This window comes from Formica exsecta, unplaced genomic scaffold (genome assembly GCF_003651465.1).
Source record: "Formica exsecta isolate Colony F162 unplaced genomic scaffold, ASM365146v1 scaffold38, whole genome shotgun sequence".
Lineage (NCBI taxonomy): Eukaryota > Metazoa > Arthropoda > Insecta > Hymenoptera > Formicidae > Formica > Formica exsecta.
The window spans coordinates 444,580-466,257 of NW_021851042.1; the positions used below are offsets into that span (position 1 = coordinate 444,580).

At 31.3% G+C, this 21,678-nt stretch overlaps 4 protein-coding genes across 7 annotated transcripts in view; 2 read left to right on the forward strand and 2 right to left on the reverse strand.

The window, feature by feature from the left end:
- Positions 1-11,534, reverse strand: part of LOC115239468 (vesicle transport protein SEC20) — a 17,748-nt gene extending 6,214 nt beyond the window's left edge. Inside the window, exons 1-3 of one of the 2 annotated variants that reach the window (XM_029813994.1) lie at positions 11,275-11,533; positions 10,702-11,116; positions 10,565-10,636 (exon numbers count right to left, since the gene is read on the reverse strand). In XM_029813994.1, coding sequence (XP_029669854.1) covers positions 10,565-10,636; positions 10,702-11,116; positions 11,275-11,355 — 568 coding nt within the window. In that variant the 5' untranslated portion in view covers positions 11,356-11,533. Of the gene's footprint in view, positions 1-10,337; positions 10,637-10,701; positions 11,117-11,274 lie in introns of those variants that run through there. The other variant, XM_029813993.1, reaches the window with a different exon arrangement.
- Positions 1,474-7,342, forward strand: LOC115239465. 3 transcript variants are annotated; one of them, XM_029813988.1, is made up of 5 exons: positions 1,474-1,951; positions 2,287-2,682; positions 2,838-2,921; positions 3,632-4,061; positions 4,173-7,342. In XM_029813988.1, the coding sequence occupies exons 1-5, from the start codon at positions 1,934-1,936 to the stop codon at positions 5,669-5,671; spliced, it is 2,427 nt and encodes an 808-aa protein (XP_029669848.1). In that variant the 5' UTR covers positions 1,474-1,933; the 3' UTR covers positions 5,672-7,342. The 3 variants fall into 3 exon arrangements, with proteins under 3 accessions (XP_029669848.1, XP_029669849.1, XP_029669847.1); XM_029813989.1 differs by having other exon boundaries at positions 3,632-4,028; XM_029813987.1 differs by having other exon boundaries at positions 1,475-1,951; positions 3,632-7,342.
- Positions 11,535-11,812: 278 nt separating the features above from the next.
- On the reverse strand, positions 11,813-14,687 carry LOC115239466 (isocitrate dehydrogenase [NAD] subunit beta, mitochondrial). Its single transcript, XM_029813990.1, has 6 exons — positions 14,561-14,687; positions 13,714-13,773; positions 13,439-13,648; positions 12,882-13,273; positions 12,582-12,771; positions 11,813-12,435 (listed from the first exon to the last, which is right to left on the reverse strand). Exons 1-6 carry the CDS (start codon positions 14,678-14,680, stop codon positions 12,205-12,207), a joined length of 1,203 nt encoding a protein of 400 aa, XP_029669850.1. The 5' UTR covers positions 14,681-14,687; the 3' UTR covers positions 11,813-12,204.
- A 990-nt stretch (positions 14,688-15,677) lies between these two features.
- LOC115239365 (methenyltetrahydrofolate synthase domain-containing protein) lies at positions 15,678-17,874 on the forward strand. The gene is given in 5 exon segments (XM_029813846.1): positions 15,678-15,693; positions 15,938-16,323; positions 16,483-16,829; positions 16,900-17,140; positions 17,395-17,874. Coding segments are annotated over 5 exon segments (1,374 nt in total). The 3' UTR covers positions 17,779-17,874.
- The last annotated feature ends 3,804 nt before the right edge of the window (positions 17,875-21,678 follow it).

A 21,678-nucleotide genomic window follows, 5' to 3' on the forward strand; every position in this document is an offset into this window, starting at 1 on the left:
TATATATATACATTTGTTTATACATTACAAAAATTTTATATAGCGAACAAAATAATTTAATTTATATAAAGAGAACTACATATATGTATTGTTTTAAGGCAACGTTTGTGATGCCTTTGTTTTTGCAGTCTGCAACAGAATTTTAAGATTGTTGTTGGTAGTGACTATTGTCTGATCGGAACAAACGCTTGACCATTGTCGCATTCTGTATATATATATACATCAATATTAGATAAATATTACATGCACATGTATGCACAGGATTGTTCAAGAAAAAGATGTTTATATTTATTCACACAGAGTAATTAATACACTATACAAGTAATATGAATTTAATTTTTTGTTTATTCAACTTATTAAAATTTCGATAATTACTTTTCATTTTCGGAAATTTGATTCTTGTTTTAATTATTTGACTATTGGCATTGAGCCGAGAATTTCGTGACGCATGTGAGACATATTGGACTTATCTAAATTTATTATTTTAAAATGTGACTTATCATACATTTCTGACTTAAATATTCACATATATAAAATTTGACTTTATCGTACTTGACTTATCATGCTTGACATACTCTTGACTTTATTAAAATAAATAGCTTACAATATATATATAAAGGCCTCAAAAGGAGAAAAATTAATAAATAAAATTCAAGCTTAAAATTTTACAATGATCAATATTAATTTCCTATTTTAAACTAAGAACAAATTTCTTTTCCTCTGTTTACAAAAGAAATAGGATAACATTTGTTAATATATTTTAGTTTCAAGATATAAATTTATTTTTAAGATATTCATAATTGTGTGTGTGCTGCACTTTTTCTGGGCATTCCGTGTGTATTTCTGAAAAAGCAACATTGGTCAACGTTGATGTTCAATATAACAGCAAAGTTTTAGCTTTTGATCAAATATATCCTGTACATTTAGGCAAAATTAACTTCAACTGTGTTATAAACTGTGACTGATGTACTTACGGTCTTGACTTCAAAATGTAGCAATTTTTCTTAAAATTAAAGCATACAAAAAAGGGCGATACAACGACACACACATATATACACACGAAACATACATACACTCTGATTCGACGATTTTTCAAGTATTCTATTCGACACAATATCGTGAAAATGTAACGTTATTATGATTGTATTAACGCCATCAGCGATTTATAATTACATAAATAAAATGTATGGGGATGTAACACACATTTAATAAATACTTTTGCAAATCAACCTTCGCTCCTGCATTATCTTTATTTCAATTCGATCCACCATGTATAGATAAAAAATATTTATTTATACAGTTTATAACAAAAATGTGTTTATACACAATGTTAAGATATATCGATCAAATCTTGCAAAATATTTTCTTCTCATGTTTATATAATAATTCATCTTTTCTCTCTGCGCTATAAATATCAGAAACTAATAATATACGTTCTTTACAATATATACATGTCTTAATATTTAATTTATTTTATATTGATATGTATATGTGTATGTAATATATCGTTGGTTAAATATTTTGGATCTCTGGATCCTGATGATGAGGTCCCGAGATTCGATAGGCACGGCACTGTTTCGAGACGTTCGTGCTGGGTGCTAGTTCGTGTTCATGTTCATGGGTGGTCCGTGCGTCCGTGTGGCAGACGACGACACGACGAAGAAACGACAGGTGATGAGCAGGCCTTTCCACGAGTTGTCAGTTGTCACATTAAATATGTACAGTGTACGCGTGTTGTTTATGCCGTGAGTCCCACTTGCGCACGTGATTAAACGCGACGTCGAGCGCCTGGCAGATCCGTACATACATCTCGCAGTCACGTTAAAGACGTCTAGGAAGGAAAGGGTTATGAGGCTCCTACGACATCGCAGTAGTCGCGCTGTTAGACGATATTTTTCCATTATTTCCAATATTTCCAGCGGGGTAGAGCATTATGGCGGAGAAGTGCAAGGTATGTGAATAATTTAATCAGGAAAATCCCATACAACAGTTAAAAATTGCCAACGTGGCGACAGACAGCTGATTGCTTAATGCTGTAGATATTTTTTCGATAAACAATGACAATTCCGTTGATTTTTTGCTGCAATATACGTTTTTTTATTTGCATCGGAATAGAATGTATATATATTATCTGTAATAATATATATACATATATTATATTTGATATAAATATTAATTTCTTTTACTATCTATATGTTACTTTTATTACAGTTAACAAAATTATTATAAAACAAGATATTTAATTGTATACACTTGTAGACTTACCTAATAATGTGTGTCATATAGGAATGTGGTTGTAAGTGCGGCTCTTGCAGCCAAAATGATCAACAACACTGTGACATGCACTTGCATGTGGAGATAGAGAATCTGCGCCAGCGTCTACTTGAGAGAGACAACCATATTGTGACAATGGAGACACAATTTTTAAATGAGGCTGATAAATTTCCAAATGGAGAATTGGCTTCAATGAAGGAGGAATTGTTGATATGGCAAGAAAAGTATTCACGCCTGCACGAAGCGCACAAGAGAATTCAAAAGGTCAATCAAAATTTGGAGGATAAACTGCTGCGGATTGTGGATAAATGTGAGACAGAGAAAAGTACATTCACAAAGGACATAGCGACTCTGTCTCATAGATTAGCGGATGCAAATTATACAATTCATCAATTAACTCAAGATAATGTAAGTATTCTATTCTTATATAATGTACTTTAGAAGTTATATTTCTTGATGTTTTATATCACTTGTAAAGCTCTATTGTATAAATATAAATTTAAGAAAAGTTGCACTACAATTATATCTATTTATTTTTTATAACATTCTTCTTTCTTTTACAGGAAAAATATAGAAACGACGTTAATTTGGCTATTCAATTATTACAATGTAAACCTTCCAATTTTGTGGGTCAAAAATACGATTCGGTAAGATCATTATATGTAAAATAAATTTAATGCTCTCGTTTATTTAAAAAGTTATATCATAGTAACAGATTATATGACAATAACGAGTTATATTACGATTTTCTGTATCCGATGTTTATTTATCATTAATTTCAAATATTGCATTTTAATTTTCCTATATTTTACACCTTGGCATTATTATAAGCTTAAATGTTACAATGGCATTTTATCCATATTTATATAACATCTCGTTTTTATTTTATGCATCAACAGTGTTACACGTGCGCGCGCACAAATAAACTTTATTTCAGACTCTCATGTATTCCATTTACATTTATACATCTTTACATACTTTTACAAGTAAAGTGAGCTAGGCATAGAGACAAAGGCGCTTATAAAGATATTATAAAGACACTTATAAAGAGATATTATGGTATAAAGCGATATTTCTTTAATAATAATGATTGTAATATATTACTGATATTTTTGTGCAAAATAGAAAAACAGCAAAATGTATAGTATGCATACGCAGTATAATATAATTTATATATTTATTAAGAAAGCGTATATTTATTTCGAGTTTTGCTTAAAAATACCTTTCTTATTTTGACATAGGCATGTCAGCACTCGAGTACCTTCTAAGTAGCATTTAAAAATACAAAATATGCCTTTGTTATTAGCAGTGGAAACATACATAGTGGATTTCAATATTGTCTTTCTTATTATTGCAGCTGCCTTCCGAGGTACAAGCTAAAGTGCGAACATACGTCGCGCAGAAGCGATGTTCTACGCAGGATGTAACGCAGCCAGATGTGAAGAGCATTACTGTGCCGATATCCACATTTCCACCAACAGCTATGGTGTATAATATCACAAAACCTGCAGTAGAAAAACACAGTGATGATGATAGTGACGAAATCAAGCCACCGATGGATGTCGTATCGGCGACTATTATGGCAAAGGTGTTGGAAGATCGCGAGAAGGAAAGAATTTTCGCCAAACACTGCAACACATGCACGTGTCACAGAAGCATCCTCATGGTGAATGCTGAGACGCAAACGTGTGTGCCTGATATGTTTTCCTTCTCCGACGGGCCCACGCGCAGCATCGAAAAGCAAGCATCAGAAGGTATGACAAATGATGAAAAGCATCAAAGTAAAGGTAAAATTCAATCGAACCTCGCATCGCATGCGGTTTTCTATGAGATCAACCAGAACAATGATAAGATCTGCCATCACTCGAACGGTGATTATACTATATTTGTTTCTCAAGCTCCAAGTATCAAAGAGAAGTTTATCAGCAGGACCATGCAAGATTGCATGACGGAGGAAAATTATGCCACTACAAAGATAAACTCGAACAAGAAGAACTCGTCCCAGAGTCACGAGAGTAAGTATTCGTCATCGTTCCCGAGATCAAACGGTCTCAATAGAATAAACGACAAGGCGTCCAAACCATTCAGTAACAACAACAGGAAATGCGATTCCCCGATCGATACTAGATTCACCGCAAAGTGTTGGAATAAGGACGAAGGAAACCCTTTTGATCTTCTCCTCGACACTGGATCGACGCGTGTCGACAATCGGTTCTGTAATAAAGAACAGATACATATCGACATCATCAATGACAGGCTGTGGAAGAACGAATGGACGAAATTGAAGACCTCTGAAAAAAATGCCTCGATAGAGAATAAATGCAAGGCGAGTCGCGGTATCGAGCTCGATATCATTAACGATCGCGATTGGAAGAATGATAGGTCGGCGGAGACGCGAAATGCACTTGCGCAATTCACTTTGATCGAGGTTAAAAGTCCGGACAATAGCGCAGCGAATCACAATGATGGCAATCAGATGGAAATAGCGACTAGTCCGAGCTTCAGCAACGATAGCATGGTCATTTCCAGTTCCGATCCATCTAGTAGTTGCAGCGATGTCGCGCAATCGTTGACCGGCGGCGCTTTCAACTCGAGCACTAAGTCCAACTCGAGTCGCGTGATAGGCCCGCGGAATTGTCTGGTGCGCGTCACACCTGGCTCTAAAAATATTTTACTGGACAACGCCGGTCACTTCAAGACTGTATTGTATAGCAACGGCAGCGGCAAGGCCAGCACTGCATTGGTACATGCAAAAAAAGCATCTCGGGCTGGTTCTGAACATTCGACGTCTACCAATAGCGAGGACAATTCACCACCAGTGCTGCTGCAGGACAATCAATTGCAACGAGTGGCCGAATGGGTCCAGTCGTCCATTGACGTCAGTCGTCAATCCACATGCATGGAAAATTCCGCATCAGACAATAGCAATAAGACTAAGTGCGAAGAGAATACCACGAGCGACGTCTATCCGAACAATTCTCTGAAGAAATGCAAGCCTTCGAAGCAGGACGGAATCTTGGCTTACAAGGTTCGAGATGCGTCAAAAAAGTCTTTGATAAATATCGAAGATTGTAGCGAAAGGGTTATAGAAAACGAGCCCAATAATATTAATATCTTGTCAAAGCGCATAGAACAGGACAAGAGCGAAAATCTCATAACTTTCGATGTGCTGGACGAGCGATCGTCGAAGGAATGTCATAAGAAGAATTTAGATTATGAGGTAAAAATCACGAAGGAGATGGAGGAGACGTATTTGAAGCTGGCGGCGAGCTTGGATCCGGTAGCATTGAGCCTGTCGAATATCAGTGAGGCCGAATTGACGATCGAGAAATATAGAAAGGATTATAAGAGGCTTCATGTGCAGAAATTTCAAGATAAGACAGGCTCAAAAGCTTAATCTCAGCGAATTATTCATTCAAAGACAAAATTGACTATATCAAGCAGGGAGTTCCTTTAAAGATATAACAGAGTGTTATTTTTTGTAACTATATTAAAGTAAGGCTGTACCAAAAGAGACGAGTTGCTTAAGAGAAAAAAAATCCTATGCGACACAGCAAGCAAATCGATTTTATTTGCATTCGTGAACGAGATAAGTTGAGATTTTAAGCTTAAAGTCTATGCAAAATATAAATTTAAAGGACAAAATTTGAAGATAAAATTAAATGCAATACGGTAATATAATTGTAAATTACGTAATTAATAATTGAAGGAGTTTGGGGCAACGACACGCACGCGCTGAGTCAGATAAAAACTGTCATTATTTTTAGATATGATTATGTGGTTTTTATCAATAATTCAATATCATAAACATAAATCAATATTTTTTTTTCGTAGGGATGCCAGATAGATAGATTTAAAAATAAGTTTGAAAGACGAGAATGTATGTTGAATCTCAATAATGTTGAGATTTAACACACGTCAATATTGATATTTGTGAATCACTGCGTTTATTCGGCTGTGAAATTTTTTCTATATGTCTTAGGATATATTGATTAATAATTAATCAATCTCATAATGTACGTAAGTATATTTTTGTCAATTTTATTTAAAAAAATTAATCTTAATTTATTTAACCTCAAAGATTGTAAATTAATAAAATATTTAAGCGATTATTATAGCAAATGATATTGAGCGTGTCGTGTTGCAGCAAAACTCTACTACTGGACATGAAATGCATATTAGTTCTATTTGTGTGAGAATGCAATCAATGAATGGTCAGTGGAAATATTTAATTGTATTTCATTTTAATAATTCTGGCAGGGAGAGATATGAATAGATAATATATATATATTTTTTTTTGTCTTGCAATGTGAACATACACATTAAAAATATAAAAACGACAATATTATAATTAACTTATGAAAACCCAGAAAATATTGTTCCATCAAATTATTTTATAAAATTCGTCAATGATGGTTAATTTTATATATTAAGTATCTACATATATTATACCAAAGCTAGATCACTTGGGATAAGGATATTTTAATCCTTTGCATTCAGAATTATTCTCGCTATGACAGTAATAATTAATCAAGTTGAATCAAATTGAATCTTGCAACGCAAATGTAATATGCAAACATTAATATTTAAGCAAATAACTTCTGTAAAACATCAGCTTTCATGTAATATCATAATAAGATCTCTTGCGCAGTTGCTATAAACATGATATAAGAATGCAAAGGATTAAATGACAATCAGTTCTTTTAGCCCATTTAATGATGCCATGAATACACATAATTTGATTATTTATTGTGTAGCATTATATTGATAATGTAATTTCATAAATCTAACTATGGCATGTGCTATGTTTTATTTACTATATAGAAAAATTGTATTGAGTTTACACAAAGGTTGTCATATAAAGAAAATAATTATGTCTGTTGTTATAAAATGATTTGGATTCAAAGGATTAAGAAATTTGCTATTTTACGTAAGTTAAACTGAGTTATCCACTATATAGAGTGAAAGTTGCTTCCATTTTAGCAATCTCAGTCATCGTATCCTTCTCAATACATTATATACTCCACAAAAACGTTTTGTGATAGTCCAATAAAAACATTTGTCTGATTTAACGTTGCATCATTGATACATTTAATGAGTTGATTTGACTTATATTGATCATTAACCAATTATGATTAATTTTTTTTTTTTTTAGATCTATAATTTATAAAAAAAGAAAAGAGGGAAATTTAAATTTAAAACTTTAATAAAAAAAAAAAGAATGCTCTTTCAATATATCTATTCTGTTTCATTAAATAAATTTCTATTAATTTGCCTATCTTTTTTATTTTATGAAAAATATATAAAAATATATTTTATAATATTAATGAGTACTATGCTAAGTGTCGTTTTATCGAAATTTTGTTTTAAAATTTTGCTTAAGAATCGATTGCGCACTCCACTTGGCGCTACAAATACTTGGTTTGCTTGAGAAAATAATTTAATGGCCTGATTATCTCCACCGAAAAAATCGCTTAATTTTTGCCACCATTTTGAAATTAAATAAAATTATGCCGCGCAAAAGAGAAACATGAGGTCGCTGCAACAGTGCGCGTGACACGATCAATCAGAAAAAAAGCGCCGCAAGTTCCTGCATTCTGATTGGTCATATTACGCGCGCTTTTGCAGCGACTTTATGTTTCTCTTTCGCGCGGGACCATCTTGTCGTAAAGAAGCAGAGAGACGGAGCTCCGTATAATATCCGAAAAGGTAAGCCGATAAAGAGATAATCGAACCAAATTGACGCGATTATTCGCAATAATATCGTCTTCTGAATAAATCGTGAGATTATTTCGTAATTTTATTACTTATTAGACCGGAATTTCAAGTAGCAAAAACCGAACGATTTTTTCGGTAGAAATAATCGGGCCATTAGATCCTTTTCTTCTATCGGTCTTTTAAATGCTGTACATTTGGAATCGAGTTTACATATAGATTTATAGTCGAGATCTTATTATAAGTAACGTCTATGCGTGCCGTTTTTATCAAAATTTTACTTAAAAATTCTTAAGAATCGGTTGCACACTCCCCTTGTTAGGCGGGCTTTTGCAGCAACTTCATGTTTCTCTTTCGCGTGAAACCGTCGTGTCGTAAAGAAGCAGAGACTCCGAGCTCCGATAATATCCACACAGGTAGGCCGACAAACAGATAATCGAGCCAAATAGATGTAATCATTTGTAATAGCATTAGTCTTCTGAATAAATTGTGATATTATTTAGTAATTTTATGATATATTAGACCGGAATTTTAAGTGGTAAAAATAGAGCGATTTTTTTCGGTGGAAATAATCGGACCATTAGATCTTTTCTAATCTATCGGTCTTTTAAAAGATCTACGCCGACAAAAAGATAATATTGAACTAAACAGACGCAATTATTCGTAATAAAACACCGTTTATGAGTAAATTGCAAGATTCATAGACATAGAAATACAATATTTTCAAATATTTTTTATGTCTGGTAAGATTTAATAGTTTTCATAGCACATTTTTTATCGATTGCGCACTCCATTTGTCACGCGCGCTTTTGCTGCAATTTTATTGTTTTTCTTTTATGTGAGATCATCATATCATAAAGAAACAGAGATTCCAGGCTCCGATAATATTCACACAAGTAAGCCAACAAAGAAATAATCGAGCCAAATAGACGCAATTATTGGCAATAGTATTGTTTTATGAATAAATTGTAAGATTATTTAATATTTAATATATTAGTTTGTGGCATATTGTATATAGATCGGAATTTCCAAAGACAAAGATCGAGCAATTTTTTCGCATCAGATAATCGACTATTCTGTATAAATAACATATCTTATAAAGTATATAATTGAATCTAATTAGATTTAAATATTTTATGTTGACAGAATTTATGTTAAAGACTTCATAGACTTTTAATAGATTTGATAGATATTTCTGTTTTTAAAAAAATTGCATGGATTTTACTTTGATATATTTCATTAAAATGAATATACAGTTTTTAATAAAGATAATGCTTGGTAAGCCTTTTATTCTTTTCTTCATACATACTCTTGACTTCTTTTCTAAACTTCAAATGCAATCTAAATAATTTTGTGTTATGACAAACAAATAATACATATATAAAATTATTTTAATTTACCCTCAACTCTCTTTTACATACTATTATATTACTACCAACCAATAATCTATAAAAAATTAATTTTTTTGAAAGAAATAACTTTTAACATAAAAACTAATTTTTTAATGTATGTATGTACAGATAACAATTATTGTGAAGGCACTATGGATAACTTGGAGATATCTATGCAAATATCACGTTGTATCATTCATTGTCACGTCAATTTATTGTATAGGTGAGTTTATATCGATTTCTTTGTGATATAATCCATGCTATCTTTTCTCTGCATCAAATCTATTATATATGAATTTCAAATTTGATCACCAGGTAGGAAATGTTTATAATACAGCACTCTAAAGATTAGGAAAGCTATCTTTATGTGAAAATAATAAATATCTATTAAAATGTCATTCATTGTTGCAAAAAACTACAATTTCCAATTCTTTCTCTTTATTGATTAAAATTTGAATAAAAAGTATAGAGAGAGATCTTTCATAATATATTATAAATCTATATATAATACAAATATATGATACATATTTACATTAATTTTTTTTATTTTATTCGTTAATAAACTCCGTTTTGTGTTGACTATTTTTATTTCCGCTGTTCAATAGATAAAGTTTATTCTCTTATCTAAATACCATGGACAAATTTTGTAAAGACTTTATTTTCAATTTTCTCTATAAAATCAATCTAAAAAATTTCTAATAGAACCCAGGTAATTTTTTGTGGTTCGATGGTTGTATATACAAGTCATATATTCTCTCTGCTATATCGTACAGAAATAAGATTCGCTTCCCTCCATTCATAATTCTAAATGCTTTTACATACTACGTAGCTATCTCTTTCTAACTCTCTTTTGCAATATATATATTAATATTATATATAATATATAACGCTATATTGATTCTGGTTCATTCTTGAGAAATGCTCACAAAGATTTTCACAAATAGACTGGTAAGACATTGCATGCTATTCGTTCGCGATTCTTTTTTTTATCACATTATATTTCATATAGGAATTTGTATATTATAGAGATAGTTACATGATATTATCCTAAATACTAATATATTATATTCAGAATAGTCTTTTTTGTAGAATGTAAAATACACAAGCGAGGAAAAAAGCAAATGCCAATGCGAGCAAAACTTTATCAGTGACTTCCCGTCTTCCATATTTTCCTAAGAGCTTACCCGATTGTACTATTGCCTGTTGTTGATGTTCTAACTCATCCTTGGTGCCACCAACCTTGTCTGAGGATGTTACTGAAATGATGATAATCCATAGAATCGTAATGTTATCATATCGAGTAATATAACATTATACATACATAGTGTGTCCAAGGTGTCAGCGCCTCTCTGAGTTATTTCAGCTAGATGTCTTGAAATGCTCAATAACTTATCTGTTACTTGACTAGACGCATTTGTCAAGCTCTGTTTGCTGTGTCGTTTACGGAGAGCGGCCTGTTGTTCTTCTGGCATGGAGAATAAATTTTCCCTTGCCAATTTGTCAATGACACATGCACTAACAACATTGGCCTTACGGAAGGCTGTCAGAGAAGTGCTCAGCTGCTCCTTATAGTTGTCCACTGCAAGTAACAGTTCAGTTTTTTCCTTCTCATTTGATTCGGTTTCAGCAATAGACGCTAATCGGTCAATGGAGGATTTCAAAACTGCTATTTTGGTTCTGCCCTCTGCATTGAGCTCATTGAGTATCTCTAGTGGTCCGCTGCATTGTTGTATATCCTGCATATATATAAATATATAAAAATTATTAAGTGAGATTATACATATACATAATTCCTAATATATTTCTCATACTATCAATATAATCGTTTTGTAATAAATTAGTACAATACTAAAATTAGGTTATATCTCATATATCGCTATCGATATTTACTTACTTGTATTAAAGCGTTGACTTCAAAATGATATTTAACAATATCCTGACTTATTAAATCCACCGAGTAATTATCGGGATCCATTGACTTGAATTTTACTTCACTTTTTGTATATGTATGTTTAGATACATATGATGTGTGTAAAGTATGAATAGATGTAAGCTCCGATCAGCTGTTGATGCAGATGATAGATGCAGACTTGCAGATGATTAGAAGTTCCGATATATATTCATATATGATTTACTGTCAGTTTAAACGAAACCCACTGGATGAGAAAGAGAGAGAGAGAGAGAGAGAGAGAAATACTAATATATATCTGTAATACTATACAAATTTTTATTAGTTTATTTCTAAAGATTAAAAAAAAAAACAATTAAATAATTAGTATAAAAAAAAATAAAGTGTAAATTAAAAAATACATTGGAATATAGTTCATCAGTTTTTAATACAATTTTGTTTAAATTTATTTAAACATATTATTTATATATTTACATTATTTGATTGAATTGATGGGAGCTAATTGTAGTTTTGGAATAAAGTGTGTAAGGTAGCATAATTTATTATATATAGATATAATACAATTTGTATATGTTGTCTATTATAAAATTAATTATGCATTTGCACATCACAGTTGGACTTCCATGCATGAACCAGCAATGTGCAAAGACTGTTTAAAGTTCTTTTTGTTCACAGAACGTACAATGCATTACTATTGCAGATAGAAATATACATCATTGTATATTACTATACAATTACACAATTTTACAAATTTTATAATTCTATTAGTTTTATATATAATTATATATAGCTATACTCTATAATAGGTGTACTACACTTTACACAATCATTCCAGATATCCTAGATGATTTCAAAAAAATGATTTTGCGATGGAGGATCTATGTATCTCTGTTCTATATTACACAAATATTCTCGTTAACGCAGGCTGTTTATTACGGCGGTGGTGAACTCCGTTGTAGAGCTTTGCCCACCCAGATCCTTTGTGAGCACTTTTCCATCATTTAATACGCGGTTTAATGCTTCCCGGATTTGCTCACCGTAGCGTTTGAGATTTACATGATTTAACAGTTTCACCGCGCACAGCAACAACGCTGTCGGATTCGCAACATTCTTGCCGACTGCCTCAGAATATGTGTGCCTTGCACCCTATTGAAGAGAATGCAGTTTAGTAATATAATTGTGCATTTTGAAATTAACAAGTCACAAATTCGAGAAATTATCTTCTTTCCACATATTACATAATTGTATCAAATATAAATCTTATGTTGCACCAGTAAAGCAAAATATATTACCGGTTCAAAAACGACACATTCGGGGCTATAACTGGCACCAGCAACGACTCCAGCACCGCCGACTAAGCCGGATGCGAGATTATCCACGATATTTCCATACAGATTCGGCATTACCATAACATCGAACTGATGTGGATTAGAAACCATCTGCATGGTGCAGTTATCGACAATCATTGTCTCGAACGTAATTCTGTTTTATCAAAAAAAATAATGTTTTATAAAAATATAAAAAATTTTGCATTACTTTTTATAACGAACATTTAAGTTAGACAATAGGTGACAAAAAAATTATTAGGATACCTGGGGTACATTTCGGCGATCTCTTGGCAAGACTTGAGGAAAAGCCCATCCCCGAGTTTCATTATGTTAGCTTTGTGAACACATGTAACTTTCTTGCGATTATTCTTTACAGCGTAATCAAAGGCAAACTTTGCAATTCTCTGACTCTTAGTAGCTGTTACGATCTTCAGGCATTCTACCACTCCTTTGACAGATTCATGCTCCAATGCGGAATACTCTCCTTCTGTTTGTTCTCTGATGATAACACAATCTACATTCTGATGACGTGATCTGATACCTGGTAGAGATTTCACATGTACTACATTCGAATATAGGTCCAAGCTCTTACGTAGTTTCATATTCAAGGTTTGCAACTCTCCTGTCATAGAATGATCTGGAGTTGCTAGAATACCCTGTAATATAAAAAATAATGTTACATATAATGTTACAAAATCATCACTATCTTTCAGCTGTACATATTCTTTAACAAATTTTGAAGCATAATATATTTAATGTTTTATGAACTCTTTAGATATATAATATTATGTTATAAGATTATAAGAAGTATCTAATCAAACCTTTAAACAGACTCGATTTCTAGCAATACTATTAGAGACTTGATCCAAAGGAGCGCTCAGAGTTGGATTCACTTCAGACAGAAAATAGGGCTCAAACTCAACCGGGACATCCGCAGCTTTGAACACACTCTGAACCGCGACTACAAGTTCTGGTCCAACACCATCTCCTGGTATCAAGGTACATTTCAATCTTCCTTCTTGTTCAACTATCTGAAAAAGATAATTATCAGTAGACACAAGTATTTAAATGTCATTTAAAGAATAGCAATACTTACTGATTCTTGCTGCCGTATTACACCTACATGCAGAGTCCTAATAGTGCTCTTCTGAGCAGCCTGTACACAAAATGAATTATAATAAAATTTATATATATCATATTTATATTTTGTTATTTTATATATATATACATATATATATAAACTAATAAATTATAAATATGATATACTCTCTAACTCTAAATATACAAATATATGTGTCAGATAGAACTTACACATACATAATAAATATATGAATGTAATAATTTAAAAAATTTCAAGTAGCATGTTGTATATTTGCTTTTTGAATGAATATCTTTTTAACCATTTCAATTTTAAGATCTCTTAATGCAATCTTCTTAATTAATGATAGATAGTATTAAATTATATTTTATATATCCTATTTTGTTATTTGACTCAAGCATGAGTATATGCACATAAGAAAGTTGATGTATTTTTCATTAATAATTTATTTATTTTTAAGAAATAGCTACGTCTAACTTTGCTGTTTTTCGATGGATAACATAATCGTTCTGATTAAATAACATAAATGAGTTCGGAACTGGTTGCTCGTTCTAATTGATATATAAAAATTCATGTGTTTAGGTGGTTACAGAACGCTCTCGCAGTATATCGAAATAGGCACATTTCTGATACGAGTCATCGAAAATTAGTCTGCATTTCGAATAAAAATACTTGAATATGCAATGCCCTTGCGCTTCTTCTTCCATCTATTATCCGCCAAAAAATGTCGCGTTATTTTTACACAACATAATTATTAACGTTTCTATTCCTGTTATATATTTTTTCATATTTCACAAATACAAGCAAGGCGAAATTTCGAAAATACAAAGGAACATCGTATTACCTGGGAAAATGTTTTGCAGATATTCCTCGCGAGTAAAGCCATTTTTGACGACGGAGCCGAACGCTGATTTATTTCACTCGCACTCGCACGCAGGAGTGTAATCACATGTAGAGTTGCCATATCGATTTAATGTATATCCATCGCAATTTGTTTATAAATAGTAAATGCTTCATCTTTTCTATTAACAAAATTCCAGAGAATTTTTTCATATAAGGAAAAGTGCATTTAAACTATATTTTAAGATATTAGTAATAAATTTATTATATTTTATTTTTATTATATTTTAAGATACTAGTAATAAATTTTAGTATTTTATATGTTAGAAGATAAAAGAGAATATACTTTTTTGTATATATTATATTTTAACATATAATTAATATTTGATAAGCAAAAATTAAATCACATATAAGCAAATATTATTTACATTAAATTATGTGTATAGAATATACATTTGTCAATGTTTACCGAAAGTAAAAGTATAATTGTAATATAAATATTTAAAAGTATAATATTATGTTATATAAAAAAATATTTATATTCTTAAAAGGCTAAAATAAATTTAAATTTTTATAGCGTAGAGACAGAGAGAGAGAGAAATGCTAATTTTTGATAACTACGCAGCATCCGTCACTGTCCAGTAATCACTATAGTGACTGGCATCGATGATTTGCTAACTACTAACTCCCTAGTTTACTGACAAGAGCATCTGAATGCGGATCAGCTGATTCGTTTTTCAATTGCTTACTTTCATTGTCCATTGATTATGAATATGATTATGATTATGATTATGAATATAACATGATTATGAATAACATGCAATCAGACATTGGAACTTTTCGTTACTTGATGGCGAGCGAATTTCGCATAAAAAATCGCTTTCCAACAATATTTCGTATCGATAAAGAGAAGCCTAATATAATCCCTAGAGGATTACAATTTTTTGAAGTTTGCGAACATGTAGCCGTGTAGAAATAGATACAACAGGAAAACAGCCGCGCATAGATGGGATAAATCGTGTGATCTATTTTTGTAAGAGATTTCATACAGTTATCCTTCCTGAATCTCTCCTGGATCTGGATCTTTTGTCCTGTAAGATTTCGTCGGTGGATCAAACAGAATGACGGAAAAATTACGTAAGTAGTTGCGATTAGCGCAACAGGCGTTTCTTTAATCCAAATATCAAAAAAAAAATCTGTATTTTTGTATTCCTATTTGAATCCCAGAAATACATTATTTTGTTCCACTGTTTTGAAATTATTTTATAAGCTGTTAAATGAGTATAAATAAATATACATATGTGTCTGTATAATCACATATGAATATATTAATTGTATTTAAAGATTGGACTTCTTTGCTTTATGTTAATAATTTCTCTAGCCGACGAGATAACGAAATCGGGTTTTCGTCGAAAGGTGTGGGATTATATGGCAAAGAATGAATTGGTAAACTTTCCCGTTAACATATAGAAACGAATCCCAAACTTCAAGGGTGCTGCGGAGGCAGCACAGCGATTGACTGAATTGGATGAATTTAAGAAGGCAAAAACTATAAAAATAAATCCAGACAAACCACAAGAACCAGTACGATTTTTAGCTCTAGAGGCCAACAAAGAAATTATTGTGCCTATTCCCAGGTTAAGATCTGGCTTATTTCTGCATGTTATACCAGTCGCTGGTGCAACAAAGGAACAACTAAAAACATTGGCTTCTATGCGTGGCCTAGAGCAAGCAGGTAAACCACTTGGACTCGATTCCAATATTAAGGTAATTATTATATTTCTTATAATTCAGTATGTTTGATCAGGAAAAATAATTTATTATTTAATTGATAAGCATCATATACATAATTGTTAAAAATACAATGGTAAATTATTCAAACATTTCATTATAATACAATTATCTAAACATATGTTATTTATTCAGGTAGATCTCATTGTGTTGGGATCTGTATGCGTCAGTCGAGATGGATGCAGGCTTGGCAAAGGAGAAGGGTTTGCGGATCTCGAATTTGCAATGATGATGAGAATGGGCACAATAACAGAAAACACAATCGTTATCACGACAGTGCACGATTGCCAAATCATAGATTATTTACCGCCACAATTGTTTAAAGAATATGACGTGCCGGTGGATATAATTGTTACACCGACACAGACTATATTCGTGAAGCCGAGATTAAAGAAACCATCTGGCATACTGTGGCATATGCTCAGTGAAAGAAAACTCAAAACCATGCAGGTATTACAGCAGCTCAAAGAGATGGATGAAAAGTATGCATTAAGTTGCCTGAATCACGCTAAATGGGCTATTTCGCGTAAATACACGGTTATTTTTCTGCAGAGATGGCAAGATGGTAACTCTGAAGGAAGTTGATTCTGATATTGAGACGCATCGATATATAAAAAATCGCGTTAAATATCCGAAAAACAAGAAACGTCTCAATGTAAAAAAGGATGTATCTAATGTGGAAAATTCTACTGTGGAAAGTGCCAAAGATAAAATTCTTAAGCCACGTTTCCCACGAAAACGTACTTATAAGAAAGCGAAAACTGAAGAGGAGAATAATCTTTCTAATGCTGAAGTAATACTTCGATATATATCGAATTTTACAAAATTGCTTTCCTATTAATGATAAATTCTTTGAATTTGAGTTGAGTCTCTCTGTTACAATAAATGTTCTTATATTAAAATCTTCTCTATGTTAAAATAAAGCACATCTGAAATTAATTGTGAAAAATGTTTTTTTTTTATTTATTTATTTTCTCTCATACTTCATTTATAATACTTCTTACATAGTATCTTTTTATAAATAAATCTTGCTTATGTGTGTTACAGACGAAAATGGAAAACATCAAGAGTGTCCCCCGACGACGAAAGAATCTCCGTGCCAAAACGAAAGCGCATATCGACTTCTCTTTAAAGCTGTCGAACATCTCGTCCGGCGTGAGAGTCCGAGATTTGAAAAATGCTCTGTTGGAGCGTGGCATTAAGCCGAGTGAGATAACTTGGCAAGGCTATCGTGGCATTTGTTATCTTCACTTTAGCAAACTCAGAAGTGAGACTGCTTTACCGGATCAGCCGTTTCAGGTAGACTCGATCGTGGCGAATTTACAGCAGCTTCGAATTGGTGAGTTTATGAATAACGAGGAAGGCTTTATACATGTAGAACCCGCGAAACCGATTTCTAGAATCGAGATTACTGATGTGACAAGTGTTTAAATGACATTTATTGGGAACTACATATAATTACGTAGTTTCTTCAACGTTTACATCGTTTCGATGTCGGATATATATGTATATCTTCTCTAAAATTAATTCTTATAACGCGCATTTCTCATCGGTTATAAATTCTAAGGAGTTCTGTGTATAAGAACACAAATATTTTATTGCAAGATATAAATTGGTATTTTTTAACCTTTTTATCTTATCTTTGCTTTATTGATTAATAAATTAAGCGAATAAAGTAAACCGTATTTAAATATGACATAATAAATAATATAATGTTAATTTAAATTTTCGTCCGAGAAATCGGTTTTCCCGATTCATTGAAGAATCATAGCTGAAAGAAATTGCGCGACTTCTGGGATATATTGCAATTTTTTTTACTAGCTTGAATGTTTTGATTTATACATGATATATTTACGTTATAAACATATCATTTTAACAACTATTTTATATTATGTTATTGTTACTTTGCTTTTATATACTGGGAGTTGTACTTTGCAAATATTACACTGAGATAGCATGTCGATAACGACGAGTTCGGAAAACCGAGATGTGATATATATACCTGGTGCAGTGCGAATATTAATATTAATAGTTATTACGCGCGATTAACACAGATATATTGCATATTTTTGACTAATGATTTTATTTATACTATTTTTGTATTAATTCTGTTTGATGTGCGAGAAAATATCGAGTAACTTTTCAACAAATTTATTGTGCATAAAATGATCTGTGATCGAAAGATATCTAGAAGTATAAGATAGTGGTCCGTGGAGAAACATAGCAAGCATGAAATTGTTGAATAGATCAAGAAATAAACAGATAAAAATACTTTGAGACTTAAATCGATACATGCATATTAATGCAATCTAAAAACACAAAACATTTTCTTTGATTTTTTTAACAATTGATCTTTTCTAGTCCAGAATTACATTAATAAAATATCGCGTGAAGATATCTTTTTATAATTGATTTTTATATTAAGATACATTAGATTATACATGATATGATTCGGAACTTATAAAAAGTTTCATGCCATAGATAGATATACCAATTGTTGTATTTCTTCAACTAAAAAATAACAAAAATTAATAATTGTTCTGGATACTTTTTTACAATGATATTAGAGAGACTCTTAATTACAATTTATAATTCTAGAGAAGAGACATCTCTCATTTTCCGCTGTAAAAGGATTAATTTGCGTAAAGGTAATTAAAAGCGGAACTTTATTAGGTTGAATTTTCTTATTTAACTGCGTCTTTATCGCGCAAAAGACTGCCAGGGCTTTCACATCGATCTCTAGAAACTAAACTGCATTATCTTCTATTGGATTTTTTCATCGAAAACAGCGAGGTTGGCGATTACCGTTCTCTACCGCTTCGTTACCCTCCTCCGTTCTCTAAGAACCACATTTATTTGTATAGGCATTTCCTCCAGTGAAAAGTTGTAAATCCTTTCGGGATAGATGGCACAAACGTACGTTTCAAAGAGTGGAACACTAATGCCTAATTTTCTAAATTATTAAATTTAATACTTTAAATTACCGTAAATTTAATATTGTACGAATTTATTTCAATAGATAAATAGATGTGCAGAAAAAGAAACTAATATATATGTTATATATGTGTGTATGTGTAAAGTCGATATTCTCTTAGAATAACATATCTGATTGAATTTTATTTTTTTTGGATTCTTCAAAATATTCAAATATTGTAAAAACTTTTAACTTTAAGCTTAATAGAAGAAAATTCTCTCCACATATTATATGCAAGAATATTTTATCACAAAAATGCAATTTCTTCTCACTGATTGCGGCACTTTTATTTGATTAATTAAAAGTGCAAATTGAAAAAGAGTAAAGAAGAAAAATGATGAAAATTTTCATTATATTATTCATTTATTATACCGTTTACAATCGATTATCGCATAAAGAGATTAAAAGAACAAACTAATAGTTAATTCATTATTTGCTATTTGTAACAAAGATACAAATGGATGCAATAATTGCGCGGTAATTGGTCCATTATACCGATTTACATTTTACAAATGCAATTATGTCAGAATATTCATCTTCTCTTTAGATATGATTCATAACGATATCTCGTTTACGAAATTGTTATATAAATTGTGCCAATTATCTGCACTAGGAACAATCGCCAATTTGCTTGAACATTTTTCCGTCGAGAGAAATAATATGTAAAAGGCATTTTATATTACATTTTTTTATCTATGAAGTTTTTAGAGCAAACTTTTCAAAAACTCCGCGATTATATCGTTATACTTTGTTACGTCGCTTTAAAGATATTTATTGTATGGTTGGGATCTACATTATATGGAATAAGGTGAAGTGATGCAGTGACCCCTTTCACCCTCTTCTCACTCTTGCGAAACGGCGCCAGTGCTATCGATTATCCGGCACTCCTTCGACGCTTGGTTAATGCTAAATCCGCGTTTGCAATTTTTATGGCCGTATGCAAATCATATGTTAATAACTGTGCCTTTTTTTGCGAGAGATTATTGTCTTCCACAATTATTCTTTAAACGATATAATCTTGCTAATATTATTTATAAAATTTATATATAATTGCGATAATATTTTAAATATACGATTAAATAAAATTTTATTATTTTATTTTTTTTTTTTGTTTGGAAAGATATTTTATTAGAATACGAATTAAATTTTATTGATAAATTATTTTCATAACGTACGCATTGAGAATTTAAGGGAATTATAAGTTAAAATGCGTTAGTAATGTGTCAAAGATATTTTTTATTTCATATTTTTTATTTCGATTCGTACATAGCTCACTTCTAAACTACATATATCTTTATTGAATAAAACATATATGTGTGTATATATAGTGATTGTTCCCAGTTCCATTAACTAAAGAAAATTATATTAATATATAGTATGCGTCCCTTAACCCTTTCAGTACCATATTAGAGATAGAAATGTTAATAAAATTATGATTTATTTTAATTCTCGTTTAACACTTTTAAATTGTTAAAATTTTTTTGGTTTTATCTATAATTTTTTCATCTTATGTAATTTTAAATATTTATAGTTATGATTCTATTTAACACTGCAGAGTTTTGCATATTCTCCTTATATAATGAAAACGCGATTTATAATTATAAAGTATTGACTTTTAGAGAGAAATCATGATGAAAATATCTTTTTTTTTTTTTCAAGAAACTTCAGGGACAGATGTACATGGTATACGTCACTGCACTGAAAGGATTAATTTATATTATTCATCGAAGATGTTTAATTCTAATGAGGTTTTGTAAATTTTGGTTTTTAAAACAGAGCAATAAAAATTTTGCTGTTGCTCAATAAAGTTGACGTACCGATTGTTCACTACTTTAAAGTTAAAAGAATAACTTTGCTCCATTATTGATCGAAATCTGTGAAACAATACATTAGGTTCCTTTATTTAATTTTATAAATGTATCATTTTCCTGATACAATGATTAAGTACGCATTGGTAAAGTCTGATATATCTTGCACGACGTGCGGTTCTCCGGCTGCTATCTATATTTTTTCAGGATTTCGTGAATGAAATTAACATAAAGCGGACTTACAATCACATTATATCAATCCGTATAAAAACTTTTCTTTCACTTATAAAATGGGATCTTTCCACGTATATTAAATAAAATAATCACTCAACAAATTTTGTTATTTCTTAATCTCTCTTATCGTTAGATATATGTGTGTGTTTGACAGAGTAAGAAATAATTAAATTACTTTTATAGCAAGTTATTAAACTAGATAAATATTGGTGTCTCTTATAAATTTTAATACGCATTCGTAGGGTTAAAAGAGACTACTAGTCATTGATAGGCTACGGTAGGTACAGAGTTCTCAGTGTTATTTAAGATGTGCTA

Bases quoted from the DNA above. Each gene is read 5' to 3' on its own strand.
- LOC115239466 (XM_029813990.1), bottom strand. From the start codon at position 14,680: ATGGCAACTCTACATGTGATTACACTCCTGCGTGCGAGTGCGAGTGAA. The intron at 13,274-13,438 runs GTTTGATTAGAT...TTTATATTACAG, and splicing joins GAAATCGAGTCTGTTTAAAG to GGTATTCTAGCAACTCCAGA. The intron at 12,772-12,881 runs GTATCCTAATAA...TTGATAAAACAG, and splicing joins ATCGCCGAAATGTACCCCAG to AATTACGTTCGAGACAATGA.
- LOC115239465 (XM_029813987.1), top strand. The intron at 2,683-2,837 runs GTAAGTATTCTA...TTTCTTTTACAG, and splicing joins ATCAATTAACTCAAGATAAT to GAAAAATATAGAAACGACGT. The intron at 2,922-3,631 runs GTAAGATCATTA...TTATTATTGCAG, and splicing joins TGGGTCAAAAATACGATTCG to CTGCCTTCCGAGGTACAAGC.